At 41.1% G+C, this 13732-nt stretch overlaps 1 protein-coding gene across 1 annotated transcript in view; it reads right to left on the bottom strand.

Moving 5' to 3' along the window:
- FAM47E (family with sequence similarity 47 member E) overlaps window positions 1–12404 on the bottom strand; it is a 31686-nt gene extending 19282 nt beyond the window's left edge. The window contains exons 1-3 of the mRNA XM_050790870.1: window positions 12131–12404; window positions 7394–7739; window positions 101–240 (exon numbers count right to left, since the gene is read on the bottom strand). Of these exons, the coding sequence (XP_050646827.1) occupies window positions 101–240; window positions 7394–7739; window positions 12131–12204 (560 nt within the window). The 5' untranslated portion in view covers window positions 12205–12404. The remainder of the gene's footprint in view (window positions 1–100; window positions 241–7393; window positions 7740–12130) is intronic.
- Between the last annotated feature and the right edge of the window lie 1328 nt (window positions 12405–13732).

Genomic DNA, 13732 nt, shown 5'->3' with positions numbered 1-13732 from the left:
TCATTAGAATTATTCTAAAGATGAGAAACTTTAAGAAGGTAATTGCTAGAATGTTTCATCAGGTGACAGCAATGATCAAAGGGTTAAGAACAATACTCACGGTCCCAGGTAGACTTGGGTAGAACGTTTTTTTAAAAGCTTTGTGGGTTCTTTCATTCCTTTCCTGGTGTCCTGACAATAAGCCCATGTGTCCTCCAGCTTCCGGTCAGGATCGAGCACTTCCAGCACCTTTAATAAGAGCTACAAACAGAAAATAGTCTTAGAGGAAAAGAAAAATGTGCTGAAGAAGGGAGTCCCCATTCTACAACAAAACAGACACACTTGCCCTTCACTTTTCCTTTTCAATCCATCAGTACTGTTCACCAACTTCCATACCAAGTATTATGCTGGGTGCTATGGATAGATTAGGACCATATCGCAAAAGACATAATCTCAAATGTTAAAATCCTGAAAGATCATAATCCCTTAAGTCTAAAATCCTCAAAATCGCAATCCCAAAAATTAAAATTCCAAAACTATAATTCTGAAAAAAAAAATTGTAAAAAAAATTATTTTAAAGACACTTAAATTTTTAAATGGAGATTTATTTGAGAAATGTAAAAATGAGAGAACACTTCATTGGCCATTTTACACAATGAATTGGGCAAAAACAATATACATATTTTTGCAAGCATAAAGTCAGGTATACTAGCAAAAGTCACATGGGTATAATATGAGCAGGGAAACCATATTCATAAAGAAATAGCTCAAAAAGTGATATGTATAAATGCATATCACTATGTTTGGCAATTGTGTGCACTCTGCTTTATAATTTCAGTCATCTGAAATACAGCAATGTACAACCTAGACAAAATCAAAAAGCATGATGGGGCCAGGCACAGTGGCTAAGACATATAATCTCAGTGCTCTGGGAAGCTGACGCAGGAAGATGGCATGAGGCCAGGAGCTTGAGACCAGCCTGGGCAACACAGCAAGATCCCTGTCTCTATTTTAAAAAAATTTAAATTAGCCAGGCGTGATGGTGCACTCCTGTAATCCTAGATACTTGGAGGCTAAGGTAAGAGGATCCCTTGAGCTCAGGAGTTTGAGGTAAGAGTGAACTATAATTGCACCACTGCACTCCAGCTTGGGCAACAGAATGAGAACCTGTCTCAAAAACACAAGCAATAAACAACCATTGTGGGACACCACTCTATGCGCAGTTACCCAAAGAACCAAGATATCAAGAAATATTATCTTTCACAAATACAGATGAACAAAAAGGACATCTCTTCATTCATTGATGAAGTTTCAATGTTGTTATGTAAATCCACAATGCTTACACACAAAGTCAGTGTTGTGACAATGCATTTTCATGAAGTCAAATTTGCAAAAAATGCATGAAGTGAATTAGAACTCTATAAAAGTTTTTACACAATGTGTATCTCCAGCATTACAATTGATGCAAAGATGAAACACATAGTGAATTGTAAAAAATAACACTTACAATTTAAAATAGTGTGGGGGGCACTAAAAAAAAAGCTAAGAAGGAAATTCAACATGTTAAAAACATGTATGAGATAGATTATGGGCAATTACACAGAGGTAGCCCATAAGAACTGGCAGGCATTTATGATCGTTAACTATATTTTGAAGACTTGCATCATAGTAAATAGTTGCTTTTTTTCTTTTAGGGCTCTCCTTGGAGAATACGTTCATATTCATTTTCTACATGCACTGCTCTTTTTAAAATTATTCTGTGATTCAATATATACTCACATGAGTATTCCCTATTACATTTTCCCCTTTTCTGTGCCATACTTCTATGTTGTTCTGGGTATAGGGAAATCCATTCCACACGTGCTCATATACAGACACCAAAGTTGGCAGAAACAATACTGATGATTCAATAGCAACAACATCTTATCTTATGTATCCTATAATTATTTTTGAACTAGTCAGTAAAATCACGATCTCTTCAGGCAGATGCAGCTTTATTAAACGCTCCTGGAATTTCAGCAGCTGTAAGGAATGCTAATGCAAACAAATGACACTTTTTTCATGTTTAGTTTTTTCCTTTAAAAAAACCTTTTTATTTTATCTTTTAATTTTTTATTATAGATTCAGGGGGTACATGTGCAGGTATGTTACATGAGTATGTTGTGTAATACTGGGGTTTGGATTTCTAGTGAACCCGTCACCCAAATAGTGAACATAGTACCCCATAGGTAGTTTTTTAATCCTCAACACCTTCCCAACCCCCCTTTTTGGAGACCCCAGTGTCTATTCTCTCCATCTTTATGACCATGTATACCCATTGTTAAGCTCCCACTTATAAGTGAGAACACGTGGTATTTGATTTTCTGATTCTGAGTTATTTCACTTCGGATAATGGCCTCCAGTTCCATCCACGTTGCTACAATAGATATGATTTCATTCTTTTTATGGCTGCATAGTATTCTGTGGTGTATACATACCACATTATCTTTACCCAATCCATCATTGATGGACACTTAGGTTGATTTCATGACTTTGCTATTGTAATAGTGTTGCGATAAATGTATGAGTGAAGGTGTCTTTTTGATAAAACAATTTCTTTTCCTTTGGGTAGATACCCAGTAGTGGAAATGCTGGGTTGAATGGTAGTTCTATTTTTAGCTCCTTGAGAAATTTCCATCTTGTTTTCCACAGAGGTTGCGCTAACTTACATTCCCATCAACAGTGTATAAGCATCCTCTTTTCTCTGCATCCTTGCCAATATCTGTTATTTTATTTCAATAATAGCTATTCTGACTGATATGAGATGGTATCTCATTGTGGTTTTAATCGGCTTTTCTCTGATGATGAGTGATGTTGAGCACTTCTTCACATGTTTGTTGGCTGCTTGTATGTCTTCTTTTGAGAAGTGGCTGTTCATGTCCTTTGTGTGAAAAAAAAAAAAAAAATATATATATATATATATATATATTTTTTTTTTCTTTTTTTGAGACAGGGTCTCACACTCTGTCACCCAGGCTGAAGTGCAATGGTGCAATCACTGTAGCCTTAAACCTCCTGGGGAGACTTCCCAGCTTTGCCTATTTTTTAATGGAATTGTTTTTTCTTGTTGAATTGTTTAAGTTCCTTATAAATTCTAGACATTAGTCCTTTGTCACATGTATAGTTTACAAATATTTTCTCCCATTCAGCAGGCTGTCTGTTTACTGTATTGATAGTTTCTTTTGCAGTGCAAAGTTCTTTAGCTTAATTTTCATTTGTCTATTTTTGTTTTTGTTGCATTTGTTTTTGAGGTCTTAGTCGTAAATTCTTCGCCTCAGTCAATGTCCAGAAGAGTTTTTTGTAGGTTTTCTTCTAGAATTTGTATAGCTTCAGGTCTTACATTTAAGTCTTTAGTCCATCTTGAGTTAATTTTTGTATCTGGTGAGACAAGGGGACACAGTTTCACTCTTCTGCATATAGCTAGCCAGTTTTCCCAGCACCATTTATTGAATAGGGTGTCCTTTTTCCATTGTTTGTTTTTCTCAAGTTTGTCAAAGACCAGCTGGTTGTAGGTGTGTGGCTTTAATTCTGGGTTCTCTATTCTGTTCCATTAATCTATGGGCATGTTTTTGTATCCATATTATGCTGTTTTCATTACTGTAGCCTTGCAGTATAGTTTGAAGTTGGGTAACATGATGACTCCAGCTTTGTTCTTTTTGCTTAGGATTAATTTGGCCAATCAGACACTTTTTTGATTCTGTATGAATTTTAGAATTGTTTTTTCTAATTATTTGAAAAATTATGTTGGTAATTTTATAGGAATGGCAGTGAATCTGTAGATTGCTTTGGATAGTATGGTCATTTTAACACATTGATTCTTCCTTTACATGAACATGGAATGTTTTTCTATTTGTTAGCATCATTTATGATTTCTTTCATCAGTGTTTTGTAGTTCCCCTTGTGGAGGTCTTTCACTTCCTTTGTTAAATGTATTCCTAGGTATTTTAGTTTTTTGTGGCAATTGTAAATGATACTGAGTTCTTGTTTCTCAGCTTCAGTATTGATAATGTATAGAGACACAACTGATTTTTTAACATTAATTTTGTATCCTGAAACTTTACTGAAGTCGTTTATCAAGTCTAGAAGTCTTTTGGATGAATCTTTAAGGTTTTCTGGGTGTAGGATCATGAAATGATTCATTTTTAAACTCAAGTTTCTGCCATTGCCTAATCACACGGCCAATCCATTCATCTGAATTTCTGCCACATGTGTTGGACTACATGAAAAAAAAAAAAAACTTTATTGATAACTCTTTCAGGTTCACTTTTAGAAGCTTTGATTACACTTAATTCCAAACCTGTCATTTTGGTTTGGGAGTTCAAAGAAATCCATTTTCTTCTGCACAGTCCACCAAATCTCCAAATAAGTGATTATAAAATACTTCATTTGTTTCCAGTCATTAATATATAAAGAAGCAGATAAGTTTTAGAATTTCCAGATCCAACAGGGGCATGAATTGTATATCATTGATTTTAAAAAGTGGGGACAGTCTTGAAAGTGCCATCCAATAGCCAAAGTGAAACATGCACTAGTTTTTCTATGTTAGATTTAGTGGTAAATATAAGAAGTCTATCTTTCTTGACAGTCAAATCTTTAACCAAGAATAGTTCACCATTTTAGGTGGTTATAACACTGGAGGAATCTCAATATCAGCAAATGTCTGGTTCAGAAGGTTGCTGAGCTTGTCAAATTCTTTTAATTCTCTGACAAAGGGTGTCACATGCTTGAAGGCAAGGATGGTGTTATATGTGAAGGGGCATAAATTATACACAATCAAATAATTTGGCAGAGGAGATCTCTTGTATTTTTCACCTGCATTTTCACTTACTCTATGATCTTTGAAGCACTGAAACACTGAGGGCAGATCTTCCCGACCTGCTCCACTCAGACTCACATACTAATCTCCTCTGGAGACATCCTCACAGACACATCCAAAATAACACTTTACCATGTTTCTGGGAATTCCTTAATCCAGTCAAACTGACATCTAAAATTAAGTCCACAAGTCCACCTCTTGTCAGGTTGGCACTCATACTCATCTCCTTAAACCATATTTAATTTCCAAATAAAGACAATAGCAAGGTAATAGGTCCACCTACCACGATGCAACTATCCAGCATACAACCAAAAACACACTAATCCCTTCCCCAGAATTTGGCTTTCAGGATTTCAACATTCAGGAATTTAATCTTTCAGGATTGTGATTTGTGGGATTTTAGACTTTGGAGATCTCAACATTCACGATTATGAGATTGGGGACTATGTCTTTTGGGATTATAATCAGCACCACTTGGATAAACCTCCCATCACCTAGACACTGAGTATACAGCTTTTTACTAAAGTTCTACTTCATATAGAATAGAATATGTCTCTGGGCCTACCCCAGTCCCCAAACGCCCCACTAAGTGAAGCACCTCTAAAGGATTTCTGTGGTTTTTGACTGCCCACTATCTACTTTCCCTCTCATGAATATCTGGATTTTTCCTTGGAGAACCACCTCTCTGCTCTCAACCTGTATGGTCTGAATTAGCCCGACCCCAACCTCACTCCTAACGCAGAACAATCAGAACCACAGTGACTGACTCTGGAATAGACACATGATTGAAGTTGGATCCATGAAAATTCGGCTATCGAATTTTTCTGGGATCACGTAAAAAGGTGTGTTCTCTTTCTGCTGGGGTTGCTAAATGGGTAGGGCTTAAACTTGGATCTTCTGATGACCACCTTAGCACCATAAGAGATCCTGCTTCAGCAGAAAGCCAACACATGTACTTGGGGAGGTCACACATGGAAATAAGCACCACAATCCCAAGCCATGCCCATGTGCCATCTGAGATGTGGAAATAATCTCTTTGTCATGGACTCAGAAGCTCTGGCCTGCAGGAGGCAGTGAAGGAAAGCCCCAGAGAGAAATTAACTGATCAGCTATTCTAGCTGTCCTTTCTGTAGACTTCTTTGCCACTGATCATTTATTTATTCATTCATTCAAAATTATTTATTGCCATAGGACAGGTATTGGTGGTACACAGTGAAAGACACAAATAAAGTCCCTGCCCCTATAAGCTTTCATTGTAGGAGGAGCTCAGTGGTGGCAAGTGCTACAGTGAAAAGTAGGGCACGGTAAGGAGTAGAGTGTGAGGGTGGAAGGGAAGTGCTATTTTATACAGGCCTCTCCAATTAGGAGACATTTGAGCATCGATCTAAAGGGAGTGAAGGAGTAAGCCAAGCAGCCATCTGGAGCAAGTGTTCCAGGCACCAGAACAGAGAGCTGAATTGGACATGCTCATACTGTCCATGGGGCAGCCAGGGAGGCCAGAGTGGTTGGAGTGGCAGGAGCAGGGGTGAAGTTGGAGGGGGAGCAGAACAGGGGTACTGTGGAGAGCAGAATGCCAAGGCCTTTCAGACCCCGACAAGAACTCTGGCTTTCTCTGAGAGAGAAGGGGACACTGGAGGGCTCTGAACAGATTTGCCTTTCTGAACCATCGTCCTCTCTGTGTAGAATACAGGTTGCAGGGATGGGGATGGAGTTGCAGTCACTGCTAGCTCCCTGCCCAATATCCATTCTACCTTTTTTCTTTAAACCCAATAGAACCTGGGTTTTTGTCAGGTTCAACGCCCAACTCTGAAACTCCATTTGCTAGACTCCCTAGCAACTAGGAGTAGTCAGATGAAAGAGATGTTTACTGGCAAAACTATTATTTGCCTAATTAAAAGAGTCAGCCGGCATGCACCCTTTAACCTTTGTCCCTTCCCTCTTCTTGTCTGAAATACAGACTCGATGCCTGGAAGCATGGAAGCCACTTTGAGATACAAAGACAAGAGATGCATATTAAGGATACAGAGCTAAAAGTCAGGAGAGGCCTGGGACATGGGTCACATCACAGAGCTGCTGCTGTCCAGCCCTAGTCTGGACCATTAGGTGGATTTTCCCCACGACCTTTCCGGTCTCATTCTTTCCACCTGTTAGTAAGTACCTAAGGGCACCTCTTAATAACAGGCTAAAGTGACAAAAATAAGACTAGACAATTCCCTCTCACTGTTTCCTCCCCCCAAAAAGTCACAATGCAAAGTACAGTAGATGGGTAGAAATTATGGGGAACAGAAGTCAGACGTTTCGGTTTGTGGCATCTTTGTAAGTTGAAGGGCTTCATAGGAAGCAAAGAGAGCAGTGTGCATGTTGCTGCTGGTTGTGTTTTCTGGGAGCAGAGGACAGAAGGCTGCTCTGAGGCCCACAAGTACTCGTGCCCTGGGGGAGACATTCATTGCTCCTCTTATAAATATATGTCACCCTCTCATGGGGACTCCCTAGACATTTAAATAGAATTATTTGCAAGGCCCCAGTGAAGCCCCTCCCACAAACCCTAGGACACATCACCTCGACAGGCATAGCTTCTTCCAGATTCGGGTAGAGCGCCAAGGGATGTGGGGTCAGGTGGGCCTCCACGTCCTCCAGGAATGCCTTCTGAGCCTGCTGGGCTGGCAAGAGCTTGGAAAGCAGGTCTGCTTCCTTGGGCAGCTTGATCTGTCTCTTCTTTGGGGCCAATTGGGGAGCTCTGTGATAAATCTGGGGCAGAAAGCCCTCCACAGGGACCTGAGTCACCAGACCAGTGCAAGACGGGCTGCCCTTCCTGAAGTCATCCAGCCTCTTTCTTAGAAATACCAGCTGCCGGCTGTTCAGGGAAGTGGGGAACTTCAGCGCATTCTTGTGCTTTGTGAAACATCTGAAAGGTAGATAAATTCTCTTTGTACCTAGAATACGACGTGCCTGTTCATATTAACCACAGGACTTGGGTGGGAGAAGGAGGTAGTAAAAAGGCTGGTCTCCAGCTTTTGGGGTGGGGGGTAGGGGAAGAGGGATTCACTAGAGAAGCTGGAGTTAATCATATTCCTAGTTCATAGCACAGAATCGCTGCTCTGTACAAGACCCCTCTCCTGCTTTCTTGTCTATTTTATCCCCACAGTGCAGTCTCACTGGTCTCCCTTGCAAAAGCAAAACTGTTCTAGTGGATTTGGAATATATCCTTTGTTTGTACACTTCCTTGAAATTCTGAAGCATCCTTTTGTGTGCATGCACTATTAATTTATGTAAATGGCACTATTCTGTTTCTTGTTTACCAAGCACTATATTTTAAAGACCCTTCCATGTCACTCTATATAAATCTAATTCATTATTCCAACTGCTGCCACCACACTTCTTCTCTCCATTCACTTTGTGAAGGACACTCAAGTTGCTGCCTTTCCCAAGGACCCTCTCCCTTCACTAAAAGGGACAGAGTGCAGTGGGGTGGGAAGAACCTGGATCCCACTGACAACTCAGCCCCTAAATAGCTGAATGGCCTTGGCTCTTCATATAACCTCTGTGGATTCCCCCTAAACTTAGGGGATCAAAGGTTGCAAAATGGCTGTCCATGGCTACATCGGGCCAATAAACCTGTCATTTGGTCCTCCTTACGTTTTAATAAAAATCATAATAGCTAACATAAATTGAGAATTTTCAATATAACAGACACTTTCTAAGTGCTTTACACATACCAGCATATTTAAATCTCATAACAACCCTATGAATTAGGTATGAGTATTATTCCCATTTACAGATAAGAAAATTGAGCACAAAGAAGTTAAAAAGCAAAACAAACACTTGTCGAAGGTCACACAGCTAATAAGTGGTAGAGCTGGGAGTTTAACCCAGGTAGTGCAGCTCCATAAAAAGGTGCTTAATCACTCTACTAGTTTCTGATAAATAAAAATGTTCACATAAATAACCAGGAAAAACAGCTGCTCTTGAAAAGCCAGATTTTTCAAGATCTGTGAACAATAGGTCCACTTTTCCAAGGAGCCACAATTGGTATATTTGTTGCCCACTTGAGACAAACCACCTGCTCTCTCATTCACAACCTCCACCTCTCCCTACCGCCATATATATAGCTGCTTCACTCAGCCTCCTTATCCACCAGCCCCCTGCTAGCATTGAGTAGTTAGGGCACAGAGATGAGATGGAAGAGACAGATGGGCAAACAGGAAGGAAAATAGAACCAGCTCCCAAATAACCTAACACAACCAGCGAACACCAAAGTCACAACTTGGAATCTGAGCATCTCATTATCCCCACATACTACAATGCCTTAGTCAGATATTTCTAGAATCTCAGTGTCCTTGAAGCCTCTTCCACCTTCAGATCCCTTTAATCTATAATGTCTTTATACACCAAATCTAATCCTTGCTACACCCATTGCTACAAAGTGTTTTTAAGAGATTCCAGCCTGACCCCAATTATTTTCTAGTGAGTCCTAGAAACTTCTTACTTGCTGCATAGATGTGTATGTGTTGTTTTAAGGGCTTAACCCAACTCTACTGTGAAAATCTAGATGAAAGGACACAAAAAGATGAACTTAACAAAAAGTTACTCTCTGCATTTAACAAATCACTCTTAAATAGCTAAATGGCAGAAAGATGTTGAAATTACATCTAATCATAAGATTGATGACCCATTCAGCATTACCTATTAGTAAGTAACTCTCCATATTAAATGTCTTTACAAAGTTCATTTTATGCATATTTACAGCTAACTCATGCACCCAAGCACTTCACAAAATCAAATCTGAGAACAAATATTTTTGTTTAAGTACAGCCATACAACTCAAAATGGGGAATGTATGTGGCAGTGAGCTGAAACCTCATAGAATGTTAGAACTGGCAGAGATCCTGAGAGAAATCCAGTCTACTTTCTTCACTCGTCTTTTTCTTTCTGTTTTTTTTTTTTTTTTTTTTCAAGACAGGGTCTCACTCTGTTGCTCAGGCTAGCATGCAGTGGCAATTATAACTCAATAGCTCACTGCAGCCTCAAACTCCTGGGCTCAAGGGATCCTCCAATCTCAGTCCCCCAAATGGTTGGGACTACAGGTGTGTGCCACCATGCCTAGCTAAATTTTTAAATTGTTTTTGTAGAGAGAGGAGACAGGGTCTTGCTATGTTGCCCAGGCTGGTCTCAAACTTCGGGCTCAAGCGATCCTCCTGCCTCCACTTCCCAAAGTGTTGGGATTACAGGCATGAGCCACGTTCCTCATTTCTTTCCTTTTTTTTTTTTTTTTTTTTTTTTTTTTTTTTTTTTGAGACAGGGTTCTGCTGTTGCCCAGGCTGGAGTGCAATGGTGTGATCTTGGCTTACTGCAACCTCTGCCTCTCATACTCAAGTGATCCTCCCACCTCAGCCTCTTGAGTAGCTGGGACTACAGGCATGTGCCACCATGCCTGGCTACCACTTTCCTCTTTTCAATAAGGAAACTAAGTTCCAAGAGGAGAGTGAGGCAACAAGGGTAGAGGGAGGGCTTTCCTCTCCCCCACACGGCCTCTCATAGTTAATAAGCTTACCACTCTGCATTATGTTAGGTTCAGGAAAAATCTTGCTTGGCCCATAAAATAAAATTGAAAACAATTTTTCTAAATATTTACTGTTTTCACAGACGTTAGTACATGATATGTGGATATTTCCCTCTTTAGGAATTGCAAAAGGATACTGGGCATGTATCCTAAAGAAATGAAAACGTATGTTCTTAGAAAATTCTGTATACAAATGTCGATAGCAGCTTTCTACGTAATAGCCCAAAAACTGTACTGTCCAAAACAACCTGAATATCCTCCAACAAGTGAATGGATAAACAAACTGTGGTACATCCACACCAAGGAACACTATCCAGCAACGAAAATGAACTATTGATACACACAACTTGGATGGATCTCGGGGGCTGTATGATGAGTGAAAAAGAACCAGTCTCAAATAGTTACATACCATATTATTCTATTTATCTAACATTCTCAAAAGAACTAACTTACAGAAATGGAGAGCAGTTTACTGATCGCCAAGGCTGGGGTGGGAAAGGAAGTGACAGTAAAGGGGTAGTACTAAGCATTCCTTTGTGGGGATGAAACAGTTTTGTATCTTGATGTATACATATGACCAAATGTTACAGAACTGTATACACACACACCTGAGTGCAAGAGCTGATAAAATCCAAGTAAGGTCTATAGTTCAATTAGCATATTCTGCCAATGACGTTTCCTGGTTTGGCAATGTGCTATCATTATGTAAAATGGTACCACTGTACGCAGCTAGGGGAAGCGTACATGGGAACTCTGTACTATTTCTGCAACTTCTTGTGAGTCTACAGTTATTTCAAAACAAAGTTTTTAAATGGAGGGAAAAGCTTCCCAAAGAAGCTCTTATGAATAACTGCTAGAAACAACTATGAATAATTGCTAACATGTACACAATACATTCTATGTGCCAGTGACAAGTTTACATGTGCTATCTCCATTAATCCTCACAACAATCTTAGAAAGCTGATTCCCAAGTTATTGCCCCATTTTATAGTTAGGAAAGTGAGCCCAGAAGGAGCAACCAACTTGCCTAAGTTGCCTAAGTCTCCAAACAAGAGGAGAACCAGCCTTCAACGCAAGCCTTTCTGATTCTAGACTTTGGAATCTTCACCACCACATCGTGCTGTCTCCAAGAGAGACGAATTCCATTCTCAAAAGATTCTCAAGGAGTCGGCAAAGGCAAAAACATTCTTGTTCCTGCTGTGAGGCTACCACAACCGTACAAAGTGTTAGCAGACCTCCCTGGTACCCCAGGCGCTCCCTCAACCCTGGGCTCCGCTTGGTCACAGCCGCCATCTGGATGCCAAAGGCTCCAGGGGCAACAGATGCCTAACACCGGATACAGGACCCCAGGCGCCCCGGGGCATCTGACGAACAGTTGGTTGGCTAGGCCGGAGAAGGGTGGGTGGTTAGCAGGAGGGCTCAGAGTCCTGGGCTAAACCAGCCTCCGCAGCGGACCCTGCGGCCATCACTTTCCCCTCAGAAATGGAGATATTAGTCTACATCCCTGGGGGCGTGAGAGGCGGGGGTTGCGAGGATGACAGGAGGAAAAATCCTTTGCGAAGAGCAGCACCGAGCGCTGGTTATCTCAGCATATTATATTGTACGTACAGGAAGCATTGAGGAGGGAAGGCAGGCAGGACCTCTCCCCCCGCCTCCGCCCCAGCAAGCGCGGGTCTCCAGGCGCCCCCGCGAGGCCTGCGGGGGATGCGCCCTCGGCCCGGGAACTGAGCGTTTACCTGGACCTGCAGTTCACGTCCTCGCGCACCGGGGCCAACGTCCCCGGCTGGAGCCGCCGCCTCCGGTCCCCCATGGTGGCCTTAGCTCCGGCCACCGTCCGGGCTTGGGCGGTGTGTGTGTCCTGCCGCCGCCCCGTAGCTAGGACACCTCACAGCCACCGGCTGCCCGTATTTGCCCCGGGCGCCTGGCAACTCTGACAGCCCGCTGAGCGGTCCAACCCCTTCCCCGACGCCTGGGGACGCTGACCTGGCCAGGGGAAGGGAGAGGGAACCAGTCCTTGGTGTAATCACATTTTACTCTGCTGGGAAGGCGTATTCATCGTCCCACCGAAACGCGCCATAGACTGGATCAGGCCTTTGCTCATCATCGTTTCAAAAAAAGTTAACTGAAGGAAAGAAAGGAAGAAGGCAGGAGGAGCGATAAAGAGATAGCAAGAGAAAGAGGATGGAAAGGGAGGGAAAGGAATAGATTTCTAAAGGTTAGGAAAGCCTTTTAGCAGGGAGATGTTTTCCTGGAGGTCTTGGAACTCTTGGTCTCACAGCCTTTGTAAACCGAGGGCTGCACACCTGTCTTTAGTCCCCAGCTGATTTCCAGATGCCCTTCCAGCTCGTGTTGATTCTTCTGTCTCGAATCACTTCTAGCAGACAAGTACCATCCAGCTGACCCTGGTAGGCACGTGGCCACATAGTACGGATTGCATGAGGGTGTGTTTCGGTTTTACTAAATTCTCATGCTACTTCTGAGTGTTTCTGATTTAAACATAAGCATTGGTTCTGCTACTTAATAATTATGCACTCCTGGGGGCAGGCTACTTACATTTTTAAGCTTCATTAATTACGTAGCCTGAAAATGGGGAAAATAATAGTATCTACCTATAGGGTTATTGGGGATATTCGATGAATATAAAGAAATTAACACAGTGCCAGCATTTAAGAATCCCTCAAGAATTATTATTATGCAGAGTACTATTATCCCAGCTGTGAACTGGGGGTGGTAATATTTGTCCTGCCTACTTCACAGAGTTGTTGTGAGGTAGTTAATGGAGAAAGTTATGTAGGTAATCATTATAAGTAGCCCAATTGTTATTTTTATTATCTTTGATATTAGTCTGATTGCTAATGCAAATTTTTTATTACTTTGAGGAGGTAGGATTTCTGTAGAAATTCTGTGAGAACTAGACTAAAGGTATGGTTGTCTAGGCTGAATGGAGTCCTGCAGGAATGATTTGTAACAATTTGTCTGAACAATGTTTGATTAAACTAAACAGTTTCTGCACAGCAAAAGAAATAATCAGCAGAGTAAACGGCCCACAGAATGGGAAAAACCTCTGCAGTCTATATGTCCAACAAAGGACTAATACTCAGAATCTACAAGGAACTCAAGCCAGCAAGAAAAAAAACAAGCAATCCATCAACAAGTGGGCTAAGGACATGAATACACAATTCTCAAAAGAAGATATAAAAATGGCCAACAAACATATGAAAAAAGACTAGATATCACTAATTATAAGGGAAATGCAAATCAAAACAATGTAATATCACCTTACTCCAGCAAAACTGGCCATAATCAAAAAATAAAAAAACAACAGATGTCAGTGTGGA

Source organism: Macaca thibetana, chromosome 5, assembly GCF_024542745.1.
Source record: "Macaca thibetana thibetana isolate TM-01 chromosome 5, ASM2454274v1, whole genome shotgun sequence".
Classification (NCBI taxonomy): Eukaryota; Metazoa; Chordata; class Mammalia; order Primates; family Cercopithecidae; genus Macaca; species Macaca thibetana.
This window is presented reverse-complemented; position numbering and strand designations above follow the sequence as displayed.